General features: G+C 35.9%; 1 protein-coding gene across 1 annotated transcript in view; it reads right to left on the reverse strand.

Moving 5' to 3' along the window:
• Positions 1 to 26,130, reverse strand: part of LOC140147149 (uncharacterized) — a 65,652-nt gene that overhangs the window by 38,795 nt on the left and 727 nt on the right. The window contains exon 2 of the mRNA XM_072168928.1: positions 23,583 to 25,154. Within this exon, the coding sequence (XP_072025029.1) occupies positions 23,583 to 25,154 (1,572 nt within the window). The remainder of the gene's footprint in view (positions 1 to 23,582; positions 25,155 to 26,130) is intronic.

The raw sequence follows: 26,130 nt of genomic DNA on the forward strand, positions 1-26,130 counted from the left end.
TGGGGTGTAGTGGAACTTGAATTGTTAAAGGTAACAGGGTGTACTGTAACATAATCCATTACTAAGGGTAATTTTTACTCATCAAGATACAGATAGGCCTAAATTTTCCCCTTTTAGGGTGTTCTTTCAAAACATGGACCTGTCTAAGATTTGTGTAAAAAGACACAAATTTTTGCTAATTTTTCAAATCTACTGTCTAGGGATTTTATGTGAAAAAAAATGAAAATTTACCCATTCGGGTAGGCCCCCTTCCCCTTGTCCCCCCATCCAAAATTGTCTTTGAAACAGTACAGGTATCATCAACCATTAATCACAACTTTCCCATCAAATATCGTTACCCACAGTAACATGTTGACATCTTACTATTTTGTAAATCAAAATCTCCTATCAAATTAAACGGTATCCATATCACTGATTTGTTATGGTAACATGACAGTAGTTGTGCTATACACACATAACTGGGATGCCTCCCTATCTATAGCTGTCTCCATCACTTCAAATATATTGTCATCAGGATTTTTAAAGTACTTTTATTTTCATGGACTTGTATTGATATTACTAGGCCTGTATCACTTCAGTGGCAAGGCATCGCCAGGGTTTGCCATGGCCACCCTACTTCGGAAGTCAATTTTTTGCTCCATAATACAGAGTCTCTGGAAGATTTTGAATATGGGGGGGGCAACATTTTTGGCCTGCTGCGAGGTGCGAAACGCTGAAGGGGTGGGTGCTGATGGAGTGGGTATCGTGCGGAAGCTTTTGAATTGCATAAAAAAATTTTAGATCGGGAAGACCTTTATCCAAGAGTGAAACATCATGTAACTATACTGAATTGACCCCTACAAACAATGTTTTCAAGATACAAGTTTGAATTGCAACAAATTACATTCAAACAATGCCTTATTTAATCACGAACTTGACTCTAACACTCTTGTCAATTATCAGATTTTGGTCAGGAACTATAGCTTTAGACAGCTGAAAGAAGCCATATGTTTCCTGTGTATCACACAATACTACAAGACATTTAATAAGACAGTGATCTTAAAGCAGTATGCAGACATTTTATTAGACGAAATCAATAATATATTTCTACCAGATATTATACGTAACATATTATCGATTTTACGTCATCAAACATTCGTTAGATCTTAAACATTACTGGAAATAGAATGGCAATAGATTAAATAACATAGATATGTTACATACAATATTGTACGTCTAATACTCAGAGTCTGCATACTGCTTTACTCATCTTCAAATTCTTCATTCTTCTCAGTCATGAATATTCAGGGTATGTCTTGAAAACAGTAGCTAGCAGTGCATGCAGTGATTTGTTGGAAAACTGAATTAACTGATATTTTTGTGTTTTTTCCCCGGTTTTTTTCACCAAAAGGGTTCTGAAATCTCAAGACAAGGAACTGTGTATGAAAACCAATGTGAACCATTTATGTTCTAAAGAAAGAACATAAACCCATGGGTAAGAAAGCTAACACTTCATAAATTTTAAGTCCATGAACTTGGTACATGTAGGTTGACACTATATAGCAGCTCTGTGGGGTCTGACCCAAGGGCCAATCCATGGCTATGTTTAGCTTTAAAGAAAAAGAATGAAAGTTGGTTTATAAAAAAATGCATTGCATGAATTTAACTTCAGTGTTTATTGCTTGTTGCTAAGTTTGGTCATGTTGCTGGCCTGCAAACAGGATCTATCTTGGTACTGTAGAGATGTTTAGTTTTATATGGAATGAACAAAATACTAGAATGGAAACTTATTCTGGGAAAATGAACCGTTATCAATGATCCCATGGACCCATAACATTTTCAATATTTTGCCATGTGCATGCATATTTTTGGCTGCAAATCCGACTCGACCTACTAAATATTTATCACAACTGTCTAAAATCTCACTGAGTGAGATGACATTTAATTTTTTTTTTTTTTTTTTTGATTTTTAATTAATTTTAGTGCAGTGTATATAGTGAGCTGTAGTGTGTTACTCATGTTCTAATTCAGATCTACAGAAAGCCAATACAGATTTAGTGTTTGAAAAATATATATCCATATCTACAAGTTTAAATTGAGGTAAGTTTCCCAGCTGGGTGCATGTAATTGAACTCTTGACATCTGTGGTTTGGTTTCATTTTGCTGTAGTTATTAGCAAGAAAATGACATTGATATAGGCTACCAAAAAGACCTAATTTTATCCCAGACAATACAAATATGATTGTATGTCGTCAAAGTTATCAATACTACATGATGTGAGCTAGGAATCACATGAGATAAAATTAAAGAGAGAATTCTAAGAAATATTGTCTAAATAAATGAATAAACATTATCAATAAGAATAGCTCTCCTTTGGAAATCATGATCAGTCATGGTCACTATTTTAAATTTAGGATATATTTAACCAAGATTGAACCAGTATCACTGGTAACTGGTATTCCTGATTTGTTTTTTTAGAAAAAGTACAAGTAATTTATTTTGTGAAATCTATACAGTGGCGTGTCCAGGTGGGAGGCTTTGGGTGCTGAAGCCCCCCGCACTTTGTTAAAAATCATGTAAAATCAGCCGTTTTTTGGCGATTCTAGCCATTAAGCCCCCCGCATATAACTCTGAAAGCTCCTCTGAGCCCCCCGCAGGAAAAGATCCTGGACACGCCGGTGCTATAGGCCCCCTATAGTCCATTTAAAGTTTCAAAAGAGCTAACTAGTGTCACTGTCAACGGCCACAATAAAAAAAAAATACAAACCATAAATTCTGGGCAGTCAAATTTTGTCAACACACTGATCTGGAAAGATCATTACATTTTGATTTCATAATACTATTAGCTGGTTTTACTGCCCCCTTTCTTGAGGTATTTCTTATTAGCCAATCATATAATGCCATATGTTAGTGTTTGATTGATGGGTCATTAGTAGAATAATTGGAGAAATGATGGGAGGTGGTAATAACCTTGACAACCTTATAACTGGGGTCATAGGTCAAGTACTGATTGCCTCATTAGCAAAATTAGCAAATCTTCAGCACTGCCCACACTACCCAACCATACATCATGTATAAACCCTGTGTCTTATTTCTTCGTATTGCAGTGATCCTGCGCAGTGAATGATTTGCTGTGCGAATTTGTGATGGAGAAATTTGCAGTTTAATTTTGTCCCTCCTTTTCTTTACCATAAATAGATTGGTAAAAATCTGTCCCAATCAGAAATATTTTTAAGGATTAAATTAAGTTAAATATATCATGATATGTAAAGGAATGTATGTTTAAGCATCACAAGTTAATTTTTATTCAAGTTCAGTGATTTGAAAGGAAAACAAGAAATGTATTTAAAAAAGACAATGCCTCAAGCGATACCAGCCGGTACCTTTTGTTATTAGTTAATAAGGAGATTCTAACCAAATCCCAAGACCGTGTGCCCCTACATGTATGCAAAATCACAAGTCTTTATTCTAACTGTCTGAAAAAGTAAACTTTAATAGAAATACCCAGCTTCCCTTCAGCCCCCAGCTCCCTCCACTGCTACTAAACCTACAGCAGGACATGGGTTTATTCAACGAACAGTATTTCCACATCATCATCAAATACATGTAGGGGAAGGTGGGGCATAACGGAACACTTAACTTTGAGGATGCTCTGTGACGTCACCATAAGTAATATGACTGTAAAAATTATATGTTCAGTTGAAGTTTGTATTTACCTTTAATATACCATTAACCAATATACCTTTAATCTTACAATTTTTTATAAAAATGAAGAAATATTTTCAACAAAAAAAACCGTTTTGCCCCACTATCGGGCAAACGGAACCCCTATGGGGCAAAACGGCACCCTGGGTGTAAACTTATATCAGTTGTTCCATCGGTAGGCCCTAGGCCTAGTTATATGTAGGCCTATATTCAGTTACAATATTAAGTGGGCCTACCATCTCTGTGGAGTGAGTAATTAACTTCTTATAGGCCTAGTAGGCCTATAATATGTATGACCAATATTTGATCAGAAAGAAATATTCAGTAGGCCTACCATCTCTGTGGAGTAAGTGGTTAACTTTTAATCATTAATTCTATCTGTAGGTCTAGTTATATGTCTATGTTTCAGCGAAGTGTTTACCATGTTCGAGTAGGCCCTAGATAACGCCTACATTTCCTTGAGTGAAGACAAGTTATGTCCAATTGGGGCAAAAGCGGAACCCATCTGTGGGACAAAAGCGCCCGGGGCAAAACGGAACCCTGTTCCGTTATGCCCCACACCCAGGGTTCCGTTTTGCCCCATACCCGATTTTTTAGAAATAGGTTGCATGCATAATACATCGTAGCATATAGGCCATGCACTTAACACAGCTCATGGCTAGTACCTTCGTGTTTACAATATACACAATTATTTGGGAATCCGATATTAATGAAGTAAAATTTCAGCGCATTAAACATCTACATATCTTACACCAGACGGGTAGTAATTTTTTGACTCGATCTTGCTCGAATGTCAGTGGATTGTTTCAGATAAAATTTTTGTTGTAAATCCTCGTAGCCAAACTTGTGTTCCTCAATATAATTTGCATAGACGGCAGTATTGCGAAGGCCTATTTTTCCAGGTGGTTCCGTTTTGCCCCGGGGGTCCGTTATGCCCCACCTTCCCTAGATCTGTATAATGGGGAATTCAGACAAAATGTTTTACATTAGGCCTAAAAAAGTTCTTTGTCCTGTGATGGTTTTAAAAACAAAGCAGCTCAGTCATGAGAATATTGCACAAAATTTTCAAAATTTGTGTAGGCCTATTACGTGCAATATTCTCATGACTGAGCTGCTTTGTTTTTAAAACCATCACATCATAGCAACCTAAACTTGAACTTTCTGACATGGTTATGATAGGAGTTTTTGTCTTAATGCCTCAAAGGGTTAAATACCTCCTTAATGATGTCACTTGTGAAAATTAATTTCTGTCATGTTTATCAGCTATCGTATTCATACCTGGCACAAATATTTTGAAAATGGTTAATTTTACTTTCCATTTTTTCTCTTCATTCATTTCTTTCATTTCTTAGGAAAATTCTGAAGTATCAAAAACGAGTTTTACCTTTGTAAGTCTTGGAAAGTTGTAAAAAATAAAAACTGCCTTTCAACAGTACGACATTTATTTCTTAGCCACAGACATCAACTCAATCTCTGACTGCAGAAGAAAGATGAACCGTGAAAGTCCACAAACGACACCATCGGACTACTCAACAACATTATTTAAATATGGTAGGCCTACGCAATATTCAGAACTTAAAAAGAACCAGAAATTCTCCAAATATTTTCCACTTTGATTTTATATTTCTGCATCAAGGTTCAAAAGTTTGATATTTTGAATGTAGGTTGAACATGTACAGTAGGATATTTTTGCTGGGTTAATTTTGCGCAATTTTACCAATTCTGGATAGTTTAGTGGGTTATTAATTCACGTTTTAAAATATATTCACATTAAGTACTATGTGTAATAAATAATTTTGTGGGGTTAATAATTTGTGGCTGTCTGTTCGACCGTGAAAAGCGCGAAAATTAAACCCACAAATTTTCCGCTATAATACAGTATACAAATTCAAGTTTTCTCCAGAACTAAGAATCAAGGCTTGATCAAAAGGCACTTGAACAGTGACTAGACAGTAAAATAGATCGGCAGTCTCACATAGGTTTCCCGGTTTTCAGAATATTTAGACAAAATAACCTCTTGGTCTTATGATCTTGTGTAACTGGTGGGATGGTGAGGCAATGGATCCCTCAATATTCAATAAGGGGGGTCAATGAAATTATCCCGCAATGTTACACAAACGCTTAAAAATGTTTTTGACCAAATTAACCTCATATTTGACCACTTTAGCTTTTTTAACAGAAAACAACATGCAAAATGGACAATTTTTGTGTGCTTCATGCACAGTTTGTTCCAGGAATATGGGAGAGAGATAGACTCTCCATTCATTTCTGCTTATAACTTTTGCACCAACCTCGATTCATCCACCTCTCATTGTCACTGAAAAGAAATGTAGGCTGCTTTTTACTTGAAAGAAAATAGGCCAACATTTTCCATTCTATTGTGCCAACGATGGATATTTTGTGACATAATTTCCTTAAATTGTTCCTGAAAGAAAACCTTAACCACACAAAACAAAAGATTCTATGTTTCCACCAAAACCATGTTTATAGCCCTCCCAATAGCCCTTAAACCCACATCATTAACCGAACATGAACTTGACTCAAGGGGAAAGTCAAATTACTATGAATGTTCAGCCTCAAGAAATAAAACTTTTTACTGCCATCTGAAATTGGGTTAAAAACCTCACAAACCACCAAACTGTATGCAAGGTATTCATCACATCAACACCCAGCTGCTTGGTTACCACCAGAAATCTCCTCCCATCATCTGCATCTTCCAGCCCTGGCACAGGTGGATGCAGATGGGCAACAAACTTCTTATATAGGGTTACACCCATGAACATGAGTGAACAAAAAAAGGCTATATAGACCACTAAACCCATTTAATCATTCCCATTTAGGCCAGAGGGATTTTGGCTAGTCACTCCTGCCACAATACCTTCACAGGGTCAACCACCTTCTGGGCAAAAAACTGGATTACATTTCCGAAATTTATATGTTTACTCAAAACCGATGTCCAGTTTGACTGAAATTTTTGGACAAATTATTGTATGTCTATCCAAAGGTTACGATCTTTTGAGTATTTCATGAGATACTAAATAGGACTTTGTTGAGTGTTTAATTACATGGGTGAAATCCAATTGAGGTCAATATCCAGCAGTGTAGTGACCAGTACTTGAACTGGCTAAACTCTGGTAGAAAAGATATTGCTAGGATTTGAGACAAGCTCATCTCTCAGTACACATTTCTTTAATCCCAATTGCTTTTTACGTGCATAGAATGAACTTTATAGTGATTTGGGTACAAAAACGCATACTCCCAAATTTGAGGTCAACATTTCAGTTATGCTTGTTGAGTGGAGTTATTGAACTTTGCCATCGGAGATGAGGTGATTTTGGCTTATAGTGTGGATTTAACTAATGTGTTTTGCTAGGATTAGCACAAAGTAGCTTAGATTTGCAAAATCAGCTCAATAAAGAAAACATTGTAAAGGTTTGATCTGTTCTATTTATACTGGCTGTGCTTTTGTCAATGTGAATGTCAAAGCAGAGGGAGGGATGAAGTTTTACCACTACAATTAAACATCCAGTGTGCGAAGTTTCAAATCTTTTTTGAAGATATTCATAAAAAATTTCTGGTTTATATTGTGTTTTGTTGCAAAGAGATGAAATATGATACACAATAATATAAATCCTACTCAATTTATCCCTGGAGCTGGGAAGTAAGGGGGCAAAGAAGCATGACCTTGTTCTTCTCTCATGATTCAAACTCAAACTTTTACACTTGAATAGATTTTACATACACTGTGTACAATAACCAGAAGTTATTGTGTCAGAGAAAAGTTGTTTTATGGGGGAAAAATTGAACTATTTACCATCACATTGCAGCCCTAATACTAGGGTGCATCTTTTAGCCCCCCACTTTTGCCAATGGGCCTGGTGTATTAAACACTCCCTACACAGCTGGCTGCATAAGCCCTTGATGTATAGCTGTTTTCTTTTTCTTTTTTGCCCACTTTTTCATACTTTTCCTTCACTTTCAGGCAATTTATACACAATTTTGTTCATTTTTACACTTTCACTGGTATCACTGAATGGAATTATTGTAATCATAAGAGGCATCCTACACTAGAAAATAGAAACACTCAAACATTACAAATTAATGTACGAGATCAGCTAATTGTACCATAAAAAAAAACCTTTGTATATTGTATGCTTACTATGTTACAACCTTTTTCTATGTGAATCAAATAGAACACCACATCAACCATGGCAAGAGAAAGTAAATTGTTAGTGATGTAAAAAGAATATAGGCCTACATTCTTTCATCATCTTAGGAATTTCTTACCTATTTATGCTCATTGAACAACAATTCTGAGAGCAATTATGCCCTTTTTAGGTGAACAAAATTGAACACAATATTTATTATTTTAAATCTGTACAGTACAGGTAGGTGTCCCTTTAACTCAACTTGACTGCATGAGCTGGGTTAGCTCAAGTTCAATGTCAATTTTAGCTTTAAAATTCTAGTTTTGGTTTAGTTTTTAAAAGTTTAAGAGAAGTTAAAATGGGTTAGGGTTAAGTTAGGTTGAGTTCTAAAAGGTTAGGATGGTTAAGAAAGGATGTAAGAGTATGTTAGGTTGAGTTAGGTTTTAAGTTACGTATTAAAGGTTAAGTTAGGTTGAATTAATGTTAAGATAAGTTTAATAGGATATAGGTTAGGATAGGAAAATTAAAATTAGGATGGTTAGGTTAGCCTATATTAGTTATTTTAGATTGAGTTACATTGGGTTAAGGGGTGGGGTATGAACGTTTGGACAGTATTTATTTTGGGACATAAGAGCACATCAGACATATCAAATTGCATTCTGAAAGGAAGAATGTCCTTCTGATATCAAATAATTTTGATTTTTGAAATTCGCAATTTAATACACATTTTATGGCAAATCATTAAAATTGATATTTTGATATTTAACAGTACTTGAAGTAAACTTTATAAATCTGATGATTTATACTTAAAGTGTATGTAGGTGGGATGAAAAGCCGACGATCAATTGAAAATTTTGACCTTTTCGTATTGAAGATTTGGATTTTTGTTCCCAAAACACCAAAAAAAAATTAGGTCTTATTGGGAAAAAAATCCATATCTTCAATATGAAAGGTCAAAATTTTCAATTGACCGTCGGCTTTTCCTCCCTGCTACACACACTTTAAGAATATATCATTAGATTTATATAATTTACTTCGAGGACTGTTATATATCAAAAATCTGAAAAATATCAAATTTTTATAATTTGTCACAAAATTTGTATTAGGCCTATATTGTTATTTTCAAAAAATGATAATTATTTGATATCAGAAAGACATTCTTCGTATTCAGAATGCAATTCGATAGGTCTGAGGTGCTCTCATGTCCCACAAAAAATAGGCCTACTGTGGAAGCGCAATAAACGCTCATTTTAGATCCCTAAGAAGTTAAAATATATTACATAAGTTCAATTAGGTTTAAAAGTTAAGTCATATTAATAGGGTAAGTTAGTCAATTTAGAATAATTATGGTTTTGTTTGTTTTGTGCAAATATTTGTTTTTGTTTTGTTTGACTAAATTATTTATCATTGACTGATTTTCTTGCATGTTATTGTTAAGTTTTCCAAATTCCAAATGCCTTGAAGGGATTATATAAAGTTGCACTAGGGTTATTTTTATGATAAAACTCATGCTCATGATTCATTGCCCCCAAGATTTTAAGTGAGTTATATCACCGTGGTTACGCAGAAACTTCCCACCCCTCCAGCTCTTCACACCGGTAGGAGAAAAGTCGGAAACCACCTCAAATTGAGTATAAATGCTACAGGTAATGACCATGACCACCACCATCATCTAACCACTTGCATCCTCCAGCAATAGAACAACAAGTCTGACAAAATGGTCTACCACCAATTTTACTGGTGGCAAAATGATGAAATTGCAACACCTCTTTCATTCTTTCAACACAGTAACTTGGATGTTTTGATGATTTTTTCACACAAGATGAACTTCTAAGGATGAACTGGCGTACATGCTAGAACTGGTTCCTCACGCCCATGAGGGGGGTACGTGCGAAACAGCCTTCGAGCGGGCTTGCCCCGTGGATTTTCTAATGTCAGAGAGGGCTTGTCACAGTCCCCTACACACTGAACAAGTGCTACCACATGCTTGCTCCTCAAGATGTGGTTGTCAGCACACCACCAGATCAAATACTTGTTGACATTTTCTTGTCTCATGGATAAGAAGGTCATGTATTTCTATAATTATGCTTTGATATGGTTACTTAGCATTGAGGAATTCTAACCTAAGTAACCATAAATCCAAGCCAATCCTATGGATCAAAATGTGATTGGTGTAACATATGGATGTAGGCCATTGACCAACACTGCTGGCATGAAATCAGTCAAAATTATAAGATAAGCAAGAAGATCAAATTATAATGGCAGAGAAAATCAGTCAAAATTATAAAACAATAGAGAAGACCAAATATAATGGCAGCCGCAGGCAGCGTAACATACAACAGGTACATATACAAAGTATGTGTCAGCCTCTGTGCTTTTTCCCCAAATTGTACAGCAACAACTACTTTTAGAGAATTACTTGTCATGCCCCCCCCCTGTCAGTCAGTTTGGGGAAATGCACCCAATCGGGGGGAAATTAGGAATTAGCTATCAATACAGTAATAAGCAAAGCAAGCAGAAAATTTAGAACAGGGGGATTGAGACACATGTCCCCCTCCCCACTTTTGAAAACCTGCACACATGCCACTGCTTGCAAGTTGCAGTGCCTGGGCTGAGACAACAAAAGGCTTCACACTCTCCTAAAGTAAGGGCCCGGCCCAGGTCCGGCTTACCATGTGCCTCATGATCATGATGATGGGGGAATGTCTTGACAAACTTGGGTAAAATTTTCCCTGTTTCAAGCAATGTTGCCCATCACCATGCAAATCCATCTGATAGTGATATATAGTGCAGTGATGATGGTGATGATATATACATGCATCTACATTGACTAATATATTGTACTACAATGTTGTATACATCATTTACATGGATACATTTTTTTAAATATAAAATACTGTACACATGTAAGCTCATGTACTCACCAAGGAACAGCAACATCCTCCACGACTCCATTATTTATTTATTAGCCTCTGATCCAAATGATATGAACCCCACAAATTAATATCACGTCACCAAAGACAAACCACGAAGAGGAACTGACCACAAGTGAGAAGGGTCAATGGCAAAGTTGATCAAGCCTCTCACACGATAAATACCACCAACATGCCAAAACAACAAAATGCTCCAAGCAAGGTGAACGGTATGCAATTCAGTACCAATGCATAAAACATCAACCAAGTTTCTTGGGTCGTACCCTAGGCGTCCTCAGAGTATTATTTAAATTACAATCATGAACTGCACATTATCCCAAAAGAGAGGAGATACTCGTTTTCCTTGTAATAAATTACGTGAAATAATTTTAAGAGTTTCAGTTCTGCACAGATTGGTGTCGAAAGTGCCTTTGTTGCGGATGAGTGATTAGCACTGATTGTGTGTACAGTAGCATCTCCTTGCAGATGAAGGAGGATTGGCGGAAGTGTTGCCAGATTGATTTTAGACTGGGCTAAAAATCTGTAAACCTGAATTTGCCCTCTTTTGATTTAATATTCACGCACTTGGTTACTCATTTTCTCATTTATTAGGTCTAAACGTATTTATTTATTTTATTCTTAGTATTTATTAATTAATATATATATTCATTTATTCATGTTTACATTTTACCGCGATATCGAAGGGAGAAAATATTGTTTGGTAAATAGCAGAAGCACATCACACACATTTGCAATACGTGGTAAAGTTCTTGAAGATTAAAAAAACCATTTAATTTGCGTTAGGAAAGCACCATTATAGATACCAATAGGGGATGGGTACTAGTAGGGCCTATTTCGAAACAATTTTTTTCTCGCCATCTGACAACAAATAAAACCCAATTTGCTCCACCTCAGACCAGAAAACAAAGATGTCAATGGTGAAAAACAGCTAGGAAAGTCAGCATCTGAAAGTCAAGCGTGGCACATCAATAGGCCCTGACACAAATTTTTGAATTTTGAAGACCCCCCAGGTATAGTTCCTCGCGTCGGATATCAAAGTTTGCACCCCGGGTTTGCCCAGTATTTTTTGTGGAACATTTTGAATTGCATTCAATACGAGGAATATCCTTTTGATGTCAAATAATTTAGATTTTTTGAAATATATAATTAAACAAATTTTATGGCAAATTATTACACTTTGATATCTTTTATATTTTTGATATTTAAACTTTATAAATCTAATGATGGGTGTAGCTGGGATGAAAAGCCGACATTTAATTGAACTTGACTTTAATATTATTGAAGATATACATTTTTCCCCAAAATACTTGCATTTTTGGTGTTCAGGGGGAAAAATCTGTATCTTCAATACGAAAGTTTAAAAATTCTCATATGATGGATGGCTTTTCATCCCAGCTACATCTACATACACTTCGAGGACTGTTAAATTTCAAAAATATCAATTATTAATCATTTCCCCTCAAATGTGTATTATATGCGAGAATTTCACAAATTATATAATATCAGACAGAAGAACATTCTTCGTATTCAAAATGCAATTCGATATGTTTAATGTGCTCTCAGGTCCCACAAAAAAAGTGTGAAAACGTCGCTATCCGAACCCTTGAGACAGTGTATATTTCCTTAATTCTTTTTTTCCTCATATTTTCGTGAATAGTCAATGCAGCTGCAGTGTTCTAAGCTGTTTTAATCCCTTGGTGAGGGAGTAACAAGGTGTTTCACAAATTCACATAGAAGAGGGACAGATGGGTTAGGAGAGATATAATTCTATTTAATACTTTTTCCAAAAGCTTCAGCCTTCCTCTAAATCACTGATCTCTACTTAAAGGAGGATTTCGTGATCCTAGCATCCTCTTTTTATGACATTTATCAGTAGATATCCACGAAAAACGCTTATTCTCAAATTTTGAGTTGATTCCGATTTTGCGTTTGCGAGTTATGAATGATTATGTGTATTTAATACACTCCTCCATAGGCCACTGTTGTAATTTCGTTCTGGTATACCAGAACGAAATTCAAATTTGGATATATTTTTGCTAAACGAATTAATCTGCAAGAAATATTTGGTACATAAACAAAGTGTAGCCAAAGGTATCCAGTGGTATAAAAATCTCAACTTTTTTTGAGAAAAGTGGGGGGATGAGGCTGTGGATCACGAAATGCCCTTTTAATACATCTGCCTCAATTAAGGTGTGTTTTTTTTCAATATGGCAACATCAATATTGCGATAAGTGTGACAGTCCTTCTAAAAGGACTAGTTGGGTCATCATTTTCATCGGAAGAGGAGTCCCAAATTTATGGGCTCATAATAATTTTCATTTCACAAAAAAGGGGGGGAGTCATAAAATTATCAAATGGCTTATGACTTGGCCAAAATTGTTTGAATCAATAATTTTATACACGCGCACTTTGTACACGCAACTTATCATATAGGCCTACATAAAACAATTCATGATCTTTTTTGAATAATTTATTTTGGGTCTGTGTATGCGTAAGGGCTGACGCGAAGTCATCAGTTTTCAAAAGTGGGGTCATGAAAATGGACTCTGGTCAGGCTGCCATATTTGGGATTCGGGAATCCTCTTCCACGAAACAAAACGGAAAGAGTAAGTTTGCGAAACTGTAGCCCGCCGTGTAGGGGTCTATATCTGATATGTCACAGGTCTGAGTATGCCATAGATGAACTTCAGATGTATGAAATTCTTTCATGTTCAAAAGTTGTATCTCAATAGTCCTCAAAGGTATAGGTGTGCGTCTCACGATCGCATTATTGAGGACTCACGAGAAAGTTTATAATTAGCCACATTTGTTTGAATCGACTGAGCCATCACTTTTTCTTCAACTTTTTTGGTTTACCTGATTTCTTTTGCAACACACATTTTGGATTTCTATACACCAGAGAAACAACATGGTGGGTACAGTCAACATTTAGAGCCAACTTTTTGGAAGGTCATTTTGGGGTCATCAGGGGTTATCTGAGGTCAAATTAGTAAAAACTGTCATATGGGCATGAGACTTGGTGGGTACAGTCACCATCAGCAGTAATCGCGCCCAGCCGAGAACCGCCAAATATGGGTAACCGCCTAGTTATTAGTATTAGGCCTATAGCAGGCCACACATTAAACCCTAACGCTATATCCCTATAGGCCTAGTGTAATGCCTATCATGGGGGTGGAGCTTCATTTCAGGGGGGTCAGAGGCATTGGCAGCTTATTTGTTGGGGCACCCCTCCCATAAAGACCGCACTGCCCAAGAACAACAATAACGGTCGGGTCGACCCCCTCCCACGTAGACCAAATGCCTCCGACCCCGATGAAGCTCCCCCACCCCACCCCACCCCCCATAGGTCTTACAAGGAATTTGCCTTTTTGATCTTTCCAAATTTTCGACCCTAACAATCCTCAATGACATTGATGAAAAAACATCGTATCGAGAAGCTTGCAACATTTATCTTTCTCCAGTCTACTGTACTAGACCATTTTAATTTACCATCCCTTTATTCTCTCTCACCATGGTAAATCCACCAATCCTGTTCTGATCCAACCATGAGAATTTTTTTCTCTGGGCAGGACAGTCACATGGGATGTGTTTTGTTTTATGCATGTAATGGTATGAATTGTTTATCAAAAAGGGAATGAAGAGCAGTCTATCTTTTCTCAAGTAATCATTTTGCTAATCCAATGGTTATAGTGATGGCGCTATATCTTGCATTGAACAGACAGGCGTCATTTTGGTTCACTTATCTCGACACAAATTACGAGGGTCATTCAATAAGTTCTACCTCCACTCTGCTATAACTTTGGTTCTGTGGGCGGTATAGCTTCTTCAAACTTAGCATTTATATTATACATTTGAATGTTACCTACAAATTGGAGGTAAATGTATAGTGATACCTTTTTTCAGATTTTTTGTACGTGACCTTAGAACCACAATAAGGTTTGACATACCGGAAACGGTAAAAAATCACAACACATTTTCATGGAAATGTATGTGTACCCTCCCAAGAGATTAGCTTGATATGCAAGCGTTATGGTCATATACAGATTGTAACTAAAACAACATCAAATGCGTAACCAAACAGCAAGATGACCAGTAATAAAAATACATTTTAACTTTTAAAAAACATTCAGTATCATTAAAAGCATCCAATTTTTACTCTTCTGTCTGGTGGTCCTTCAGAACATGAGAGTCTTATTGAAGTCCATCTGTATGAATGACTCTATAGTCTTAGGTTAATTCTCAGAGCTGAAAATTAAAAATAAAGACACCCAGCCGGTTTATGTCAGTGCTATTTTCACATTAGTTTCCTTGGTGTCCAATTAGTAAGACAGTGTGATTTCCATAGCAGGTTTAAAATGCTTCCAATTAGCCTTTTCTTTATATTTCTGTTATCACAAAATTTCTGCACAAATGTCTTTTTGGCGTTTTTAAGAAAAGCATATATGTTCTTATCTTTTTTTTGCTAAAAAACCAACGGTTTTTGTTGAAGTGAATCAGCTTTTTTTTTCTTTTCTTTTTTTCTTTTCTTCTTCTTTTTTTTTTTGGGGGGTGTTTATGTGGGGTTTTGTTGTTGTTGTTGTTGTTATTGGGTTTTTTTTTGTCATTTAGACAATTTGCAGTATGTGTCTTCATGTCAGCTTAAATCTAAGCCAACTGCCCAAATGGTATTTTATGGTCACTTCAATTTGGTCTACTTATACGTCTGCTGCGTAGATATAATGGCAATTCCACGATAACCCGTGCTACACTTTTTGGGCATCCTTTTACAAACTTTATGCTTTTTTAAACTCATTTGAGTGGAATCTTTATTTTTTGTATTTTAATAACCAACATTCAAGGCTAGATCCCCGGAGGGGGGGGGGGCACATCAAAAAATTTTGGTGGGTATGCTCCCCCGGAATTTTGAGGTGGTGGGTCTTTGGGAGCTGACGGCGTACCGGTAAAGGGGGTCTTTCAGAGCTGCGAACCGGGCTGTGAACAAGTAAAATGGGGTCTTTTGGAGCTGCGAAAAGTCAAAATCAAGGGTCTTTCTTGGCTTTTTGGTTGAAAATCGCCTGAAAAAACAAAAAATATAAGGAATGAGCAATTTTTGGGTCTTTTAGAGCTGACATTATCAAAATCAAGGGTCTTTCGGAGCTTTATTTTGGTCAACTTTTATAGGGGGTCTTTCGGAGATGCGAAACCCAAAAGGGGGGTCTTTCCGGGGAGCATACCCGTATGGTCATTTGTGTTGAGTGCCCCCGGGGCTAGATCCTCATAGTATTGCTGAATGAAGATATCAACTTTTGTACGTTTGGGACAGCTGTGACAAGTCGTGCTACGAGCAGAGCAGAGGACATGCTAAATCACTCACTTTTAAGTTTGATGGTGCCCTAAAACAACAACAAAAAAACACTATAAAGCCTAATTGATTATGAAAAATAACTACTATTTAAGGTTTATCTTGATGTACCTTAAAAAGATTTGTCCTTCATAGTTTTTGCTTGCAAAAAATACGGTACTCGTGCTATGGTAACTTTTTTATTTATTTATAACAATAGGCTAGAAAGCCTGGACAAACCCAATAGTGAAATCACTAAATTAAAGGGATGTCCATCACGTCAAAAACAAAAACAAAATAAAAAAATACATAATTAGGACAAGGACAGGTGGAATGGAGACAATGGAGACGAGGTGGAGACAAACAGCAGATTTAAAGACTGGTAGGGAGGTGCTTTTGACAACATCCTCAGGCAGGTAGTTTCACAAGGTGGGAACATATGGGTAAAAAGACCTTTGGCAGAGTGTGAGCCTTCGGAAAGGTGTATCAAGAGAGACGGCTATTGAGATAGCGGAGAGTGGTCTTGGGGTGGGGCTTGAATGGGTTGGGAGAAGAGCAGAGGTGGTTGAGGATCTTAAAAAGATGGCTAAGGGCAGTAATGTAACTCGTGCTACAGTTTGTCCGCTCATAAAGATGGAAACGAATTGCGTAAGATGATACATTAACAAGATAAAAAAACAAACATGAAAAACATAAAATATGTAAATGTTGATATTCCTTAAGGGCTGGGGTATGAACGTTTGGACAGTATTTATTTTGGGACATTAGAGCACATCAGACATATCGAATTGCATTCTGAATGCGAAGAATGTCATTCTGATATCAAATAATTTTGATTTTTTGAAATTCGCAATTTAATACACATTTTATGGCAAATCATTAAAAATTGATATTTTTATATTTAACAGTACTTGAAGTAAACTTTATAAATCTGATGATTTATACTTAAAGTGTAGGAGGTGGGATGAAAAGCCGACGATCAATTGAAAATTTTGACCTTTCGTATTGAAGATATGGATTTTTTTCCCAAAACACCAAAACAAATTAGGTCTTTTTGGGAAAAAATCCATATCTTCAATATGAAAGGTCAAAATTTTCAATTGACCGTCGGCTTTTCCTCCCAGCTACATACACTTTAAGAATATATCATTCGATTTATATAATTTACTTCGAGGACTGTTATATATCAAAATTTGAAAATATCAAATTTTTATAATTTGTCATAAAATTTGTATTATATTGTGATTTTAAAAAATGACAATTATTTGATATCAGAAAGACATGCTTCGTATTCAGAATGCAATTCGATAGGTCGGAGGTGCTCTCTCATGTCCCACAAAAAATACTGTCGAAACGCAATAAACGCTCATTTTGGATCCCTTAAGCAATTTAAAACAAAAAAACATGAAATAAAACCTTTATGAAGATGTGCAAAGGAGGTCCAAAATGTAAGTCTTTTTTTCACTCAAAAAAGTAACAAATTTGACCAAAAACACGTTTTTTGAAGAAAATTCATGGTAAACATGTACCAGTGTAACTGCATGACAACTTAATTGTCCATGCCAGAGAGATCCAGGCAATATGACAAAATCTGGGAACATGAAGGTTGGCCAAATCGGTTCATACTTTGTAAGATTGATGTACTGGATGACATATTTTCACATGCCAGACTAGACCCACCTGACCCCCCTGGGTAGGGAGATATGGGTACCCCCTAATTTGAGGCTTTTGACACAGGTAAATTGCTGTGAAAACAGTTGAAAAATGGCAAAGTTTATGAAGTTATTTTTCTATCAGCAACTTTTCGATTGGATTTTATTTTGAAATATTTGTCAAGAGCATAGTTTATTTGTAATATAGAACTTAAAATTGCAATGATTGGGGTCTTGGATTTTCAGGAGGGGGTCATCAATGTTACCCCTCTTTAGCATTTTTAAAAATGTAAAAAAGGGTAATTTTAAAGCCCTTTTATGAAAATATACATCTTAAATATTGATTTTTTTAATGTCAATATTTTGAGGCTATATTGGTCTACTCCAAACAATAAATGGTAGATTCGGGCGGTGTAACGAATTTGCATAAAATTGGTGTTTCTAGACAGTATTTTCGCCTAATAAATTTCTTGAAAATGATATTGTAAGTCTAAAAATTGGAGGAAACTGAATGTGACAATTCTATTTTTAGTCTTAAAATGCTTAAAATGTTTTATATGGTGACATTGTTTTAGATTTTTCTAAACAGAACCATGTCAAGTCTGCAGAAGTGTTTCTAAATACAAAACAATTCATATTTAGCTCTCTGAGTAAAATACAAAACAGAAATATTGAATACAAGACTACCTTGTGATAAACCATGATGAACAAAATTGCAATATAAATGTAGGTCCATTATATAGGCCTATTGTGTATGCATTTTTTAATTATATCATTATTGTTTTTATATATTAATAAAAAGTATGCCTAAAAGCCCCCAATGTTGTGAGTAAGAAACTGTGATATTAGTTGGCTACTGTGATAATAGCTGATAACTAACATAAATCACAAGAGTTTATAAAGGAGTAAGTTAATCATTTCAAATAAATTGGATCACAGTTTACATTCACAAATAATTATTCTAGAAACACTATACTGCAAGTGCCCATGCAAGAATTTTAGCCATAGGATGTAGTTCTAGTAGGCCTAGCTAGTAGCTGGGGCAGATATGGTCTTTTATGATCTTCAATTTAGGTATACTGCTTGAACTGCAACTGCCTTATAAATACTGAAGTATTCACTAAATCAAACCAGGATTTTATTCAATTACATACAATCGCAAATTTCCACTTTGTGATTCCTTGCGATTGTACTGTTTTTGGACAGTTTTTCTTTCTTTCTTCTGTCAAACTTGTAATGAGCCATCGTAGCCATATGCTATAGGCCAATGTAACCATATTTGGTCACAAGGACCAATGGGTGGGGTCACAAATGTTACATGACCAACTCGGGGTCAAAGGTCATCCAAAGGTCATTATGGCCAAAATGTGATTTTCACTCAAAATGCTTCTTCTTCCACATATTACATAACACAATGACGTCACGTGAATACCTGCATCGGCTTTAGCTAATGTCTAAAAGTTGAGCAAAGAATTGAAGTCAAAGGTCATTAAGGGGGTAAAATCTTATAATTGCATTATCTCAACATCCGTAAGGGGTATGGGGCTCAAACTTGGTGACAACAAATCTCATGACAAGGGGAACATTTTACAGGGGTCAGGGCAAAGGTCATGCAGAGGTCAAATTTTAGAAATGCATTTTCTGTACATCTGTAAGGGGTACAAGACTCAAACTCTGTGACAACAAACTTAATGACTAGGGGAATATTTTGGAACACTTTGCAGGGGTCAGGTCAAAGGTTATCTGGGGTCAAATCTTATCATTTTTCTGGACATTTGTAAGGGGTATGGGGCTCAAACTCAGTGACAACAAACCTCATGACCAGAGGAACATTTTGCACGGGTCAGGTCAAAGGTCATGCAGAGGTCAAATTTTATAAATGTATTTTTGGCCATCTGTCTGGAATGTAATTCATAGGCCTACATTTACATGTGAGATATACAGGTTGTATTAAAACGATTGGTACCAATCCATATTTTGTTTATTAAAAAGTAAACTTCTTGGAACATCGTGATATCAGACATGTTATGTTATTTGTTCCTGAGAATAAAATAACCTAGATAACTTTCACAGTCATAAAATGACCTTTGAATGCTTCTGCATGCATCTTTGAACTGGAAATAATATAACTGCAAGACATCATAAATACTTGAGAAGTAAAACATGTCAAAATCAAAGTATCTATTCTGGCTAAAATTGTATACTTTTCAATAAAATATTGGGTAAGTTGGGATGAGTTGTTCTATATTATCATGATTATCAGGATCAGAAATATCAATGGACGATTGAGAGTAAAATCCAAGAATCTTGTCTTTTTTTTTTTGTTCAACAAAAAGTAACAGATTTCCATTTGAGATACCCAAAATTAATATTGCGAGTATCCTGCATTGTTTTTTTTTTTAGTGGTTACTTTGTAACTTGTTAATAGACATTTTCAGCAATGCCACAATAATTGTATTTCAAACATCAGTATGAGGTAACATTTTGTTTTCTTACATTATATTTTTTATAGGCTGATTGCGATATTTGTAAACAAAGCAAGTAAGTGCACAGCCAATCTACGTTGTGACAATTTGTAGATGGCTTAGAGGAATGTAACTTTGCACTTTCAGCTCCAAACAAGATCTTTAGATGTCAAGTCAACTCGAAAATAATGTTGACACTTGTTGCTGAAGCAAATGAACCTCAAGATCTACATAAGAATATTTATTCTTATGATACTATTCTTGCATAAGATTCTGGCATACATCATGTTCATTCGATTTTAGTATACGTGCAACATGGCTTAATGCATGAAAGACATACGATATCTTTCAGCTTTATGATTGTTTAATCAAATGAGATATAGAAACATCTACATTTTAAAGGTTTGGTAATGTTTATTTTTCCATTTATTATCAGCCTGATTACTTTAGTCAACTTTATAATGAAGAAATACCTTAAAAGACATGTGCTTCCTTAACGGAGATTTTCAGTTTTGTGATCTTGCTAAAATACCATATAGAAACACTGAATTTTCTATTAAACCAAGCAACACCATCCAAAGATAATCCGATTTGTTTCCCACAGACTAGGCCTACAGCCTAAGGTTGGTTCATTTGGAGGAAGATCAAAACAAAACAAAATTTGCTTGCAAAGAATGCTTGTGAATTCATTTAATAAAAATGAAAATTTTAAAGAAGTTCTGAGGTAGGCCAAATGATAGAGGTTGCTTGAATTATTATTTGTTAACTATAATGTTCACTAGAATGAATGAGGTATAATGAGGTAATAATTTTTGTATTACAATTATATTGTATATTACAATCGTTAAAAACAAAGCAAATAAGGCATGGTCTACGTTGTGACAATTTGAGAAGGCTCCGATCGTTATCAACATTTCCAAAAGCAGCGTGAAAACAACAATACATGGATCTTAATGTAGCGATTCCTCAAAGCAATGTAAAACATTGCACTTTCAATTCCATACAACTTCTTATGTGTAAGCTAGAATATCATTTTGACACTTGCCTGTCCTCAGCTACATGTAGTACAATTAGGCGTCGAAATAAAAGAACGGTAACATGCAAAGTGTCATCATGATTATGCACTAATAAAAAACTGAATTGCTAGGTCTATAATAACTCATATTGATATGTTGATGCTAAGTAATGTTGTATGATCATGATTTAAATCCTAAGGGAGTGCTGCTTACCAAATAATTGTTTATTTCTTACTTTTGTTTGATTATGTTCATAAACGGTTTGTTCAATCAAACTGTTCTTGAAAATTCCTGAGTGTTTGACCAAGTATTTTAGGTTTTTCTCATTTTAGATCAAATAAAATCTAGAAACACTTAAATTTTAGTAACATTTTGCTTTTGTTATCCATGATATTAAAGTTTAAAACCTTACACAACTTAATAAGCAGCTCTAAATAAAGTATGTAGTTGAAATAATCACATATTTCAGTAATATTACAATATTTTCAGTTTGTATTGCTAAAAAATACCACATAGAAACACTGTATTTTCTAAAAAAAGCAACACCGCCCCAAGATATTCTAATTTGTTTCTCACAGTCACATGTTGGGTCACTCTAATGACACCAACAAAAATTCAAAATTTTGATGTATATTTTTTATATTTGCATTTGAATTCATCAACTAAAATTCAATTTTTAAAGACATTTTGAGGGGGGTATGTTTAGACACCCCCTAGAACCAAATGATAGGGGTTGGTTGAATGTCAATTGTTCCCTGTAATGCCCAGGGTAGATGTGTCCTACAAATACTTAATTTATTTAAATAACTTCAACCACTTGTGAAAAAATGAGACTACAAAATTGGCTTAAATTCAGGAAAAATTCATCAATTTTTAAGGGTGTAGATTGTACCAAAACAAATAAGGGCTATAAACCCTTAACAAGGGGGGTCAGAATCCTGAAAAAGTTTCAGTGAGAATGTTTCATCAAACACCCCTACTACACCAAATATGGGCAAATTCGGACAACCTTGATGTTCCTGCCACTGCCTGGCTTTCTCCGGCATGATCAATTAATTTAAAGAGCATGTTAATCTCTTTTATTTGATATAAAATTTGCCATTGTACCACTTGTAGTTTTGAAGTTCTGAACATTTTTCATGTTTTGGGCCATGACCACTTTTGCTTGGAATTGCCCATGTACATGTTGTTGTTTTTATTTCCGTGACACCAAATTCTGATTTCATTTTTACTTTACCTACAATAAATGAAAAATGATATTATAACAACATTTTCTCACAAGCTAGATACAACCTTAGGTTATAATTATGAAAATTGCGAAAGGGCTACTATAGTGCAGAATTTGAGATAGAAGGGTGGAGGTAGAACTTTTTGAATGACCCTCGTATATATCCACCATTATCTATCTGTTTTAAAGTGGCACCATGCGATGTGTCACCTTTTAGAAAGTAGAGGTTCTTTACTTCTTTTCTAAATTCATACTAAAGGTTTGAGAAATATCACAAGGTTTATTCCTATTATGTGAAGAAAAGTCACTTTTTAAACTTCCAACAACCTTTCTTGCGTTTACTTGATAAACCTCTGACCTCCAAAAGACATGATAATTTCTTCAACAGGTTTCATCATAATCTGACAAAGTGGAGGATTTCAACCCCTTAATTCTCTTTCCCCAAATTGTCACCTGCTATAGTACGGACCGCGTTAAACATCACATTCCATTAACCCATCATGCCCTTTAAAGTGATGGCTATTTTCCATTCGATGATGTATCTTAATGAACCGTTCCCATGATACCCTTAAATTACGATTAACTTAGACAATCTGTCCTGTCGCATTATGCGCTCTTAAAACTATGCGCTCTAGTCGTATTACTGTCTTCTTCGATACCAACCCAACGAATCCAATCAGATTGAATGTTTTCATGCATGCTCTCTATTTCAACATTATCCACTTCTTCGTTGCCAGTGGCGGTGCCACGGGCAGGGTCCCGAACTTGGAGCTTCCCCGCTTCCCCCAGTTCCCCAAAAAACACTGCAAATGCATGGGCTCTCCCCATTTCACCCCATTTCACCCAGTAGCTCAATCACTGAAAATGCCACTCAGTAATTGTGGCAACAATTATCATTTACTTTTCCCCACTGTCCATGCACGGAAAAAATGTCTTTTATCGCCTTTTGTTAGTATGACTAAGAGAGAGCAAAGCAGACATACATACATAACAGATATAAAAGGGTGAAGAAGAGATGAACAGAATGAGAGGAGGAGAAAAGTATAAACATAAAAGAGAGACAGGGAGAGAGAGTTGGAGGGACATTATGCGGTATCATGTCAGTGACTGGAAACAGAAACAGGAGAATACTTTACCTTCATCAAATTCTGCTGTAATTTCGTCAGTCTTCCAAAAGGTTTCACCAGGGGTTGTTTCTGGAACGGACGCTGTCTGTTCATCCACCATTGTCGTCTGTGTTGTAATGTCAACCGTTCCTGTTGTAAAAGCTGTTCTCTCTAACAAAGATGTTGCAAGGTCTTCCACTGGTATTGCAATCTTCTCTGTTGAGGTAACAGGAGCAGAAGTAATCTCAATGAAGGATGTTGTCAAGTCTACTTCTTCAGTCACTATAGCAGCTATATCAGTGACACCTAGGGTTGTTCCAAAATCTGGTGTTACAATCTTGCTCTCTGTCGAACTTGCGAAAGTGGTAACAAAGGGCGGTGTTGTTTCAAGGTCGAGATCTTGTACGGGAGAGGTAATAAGGAAAGTAGTTTCAATATCGGTGGCAAAAACAGTAAGGTGTTCTTCAGGTTGTTCAGGTACAACAGTTACCGTCTCTTCTGTCGTTGCTACTATGGTAGCGTCCGATGTCAATTTTTCAGTTGACTCGCCGTCATCGTCAGTTACCAGACTCGTGATGGCGATGCTATCTGTTGAACTAGCTAATGTGACTGGTTCCGATGTCATTTTTGAAGATCTTTGAACACTGCTATCAGTTTCAATTGTTGCTTCTAATTCCGTTGTTAGTTCTGTTGAATCAGTTGTAGCTTCTATTGGAGCATCAGTTGCAGCTTCAGATGTCGCTTCTGTTGGGGCATCAGTTGTAACTTCAGTTGCAGTTTCCGTTGTAGCTGCAGTCGTGGCTTTAGTTGCGGCTTCAATTGCAGCTTCAGTCGTGGCTTCAGTTGTAACTACAGTTGTAGTTTTAGTTGTAACTTCTGTTGTAGCTTCAGTTGTAGCGTCGATTGTAGCTTCCGTTTTAGCTTCAGTTGTAACTACCGTTGTGGCTTCAGTTGCAGCGTTAGTTGTGGCTTCAGTTTTAGCGGCAGTTGTAACTTCAGTTGTAGCTTCCGTTTTAGCTACATCTGTAGTGTCAGTTGTTGCTTCAGTTGTAACTTCAGTTGTTGTGTCCATCGTTTTTAGCATTGTTGTATATTTCTTCGTTCCAACAACAATGTCCATTGTCGTAGTTAAATCTACACTAGTGGTTAAGCCATCCGATGTTCCTACTTTGGCATCAGTTGTGGTTGTAGTTGTAAATACACCATCTGTATTTAAATCAGTACTCGTTGTTACTTTATCTTGATTACCTTCAACGATGTTCATTGTCGTTGTTGTATCCATATTGGTGGTAAGATATTTCGATGTAGTTACAAATGCATCAACTGCTGTTGTTGCTGTAGAATCTACCCGAGAATCAGTTCTTGCTTGTGTTTGTACTTCATTTGTAGTTACGACATCCTGAGATGTTGTTGCTATATCAGCAGTAGAAACAGCAGATGTAGTAATAGAGGATTCAAAGCTTGTGGCGTTTTCAAAGGTAATGGTATCATTGGTTGATAGGTCGTCCGTTGTTACATATGTCGTTCCAATTGTCGTTATGACTTCAGTGATTGGGTTTGAAGTTGTGGCCCAGGTTAAACACAGTTGTGATAGCGTTACTACTGTGGATGAAGAATGGTAAACAATAACATTATTAGTAGGGATGCCCACTGTCAATACAGTTTCCACTAGAACGATTTTTCATTCACTGTGTGCGTAGACTCACACACGTATTGTCTATGGAGAAACTGATCGATACAAGAAATCCCAGGCCTGTTAAATGGCGTACATGACTTGTTTTGATCCAAATGTAGGCCTATATCAGGGTGTTTCAAGAAATTCCTGATTCCACCAGAAAACATTAAGCAAACTTTTTCCTGTTTGGTCAGTAAATAGAGAGGACCTTCCTTCATGAAGAGATCAACGTTTTTATTGAAAAATTTAATGAGATGAGAACTACAACAGGTTGAAGTGACACCATTCCGTGCATCAGGTGTTCAAACGCAATTATCTCCGAATTTGGAGTGAATCAGACAAGCAAACTTACATACTCATAAAATTTAACTATTTTTGAAGACAAAATGTGTAGGATGTTAAGAAATTTAAGAATGTTTAAGCCTACTGCGGCCCATCTCAAATCATGCACTTCCCCGTGCACTTCTCACTACCATGTCCATTTCATATGCTATCCATTATGGCTTCCATGCACACACAGTGTATTGCTCAATGTAGTAAAGATAACCTTTGAGTTGGAGCAAATTTCTCAAAATTGGTAGTGATTAATGTTACCAAACTTATGCCATGATGAAATATAATAATTTTTGAAGATAAAATGTGCTGACCTTAAAAGATTGAACACTGTTTAAGACTACCGCTTTTCATTTGAAATAATGCACTTATTGTTCATCTCCTCTATGGAGATATTTTCCATGGCGGCCATCTATGATCATGCTTGAGGTTTCACCAAACAAACCATGGGTTTTGAGGTCTTATATTTTTTGTTGTATGTCAACAAAATCGATTAAATTTTCAGGATGATCTTATTTTCATGTTGTTATAAGCAAATATAATGTTCCAGATAAACTAGTTAGTAAATAC

The sequence above is a fragment of the Amphiura filiformis genome, chromosome 3 (assembly GCF_039555335.1).
Source record: "Amphiura filiformis chromosome 3, Afil_fr2py, whole genome shotgun sequence".
Taxonomy (NCBI): Eukaryota; Metazoa; Echinodermata; class Ophiuroidea; order Amphilepidida; family Amphiuridae; genus Amphiura; species Amphiura filiformis.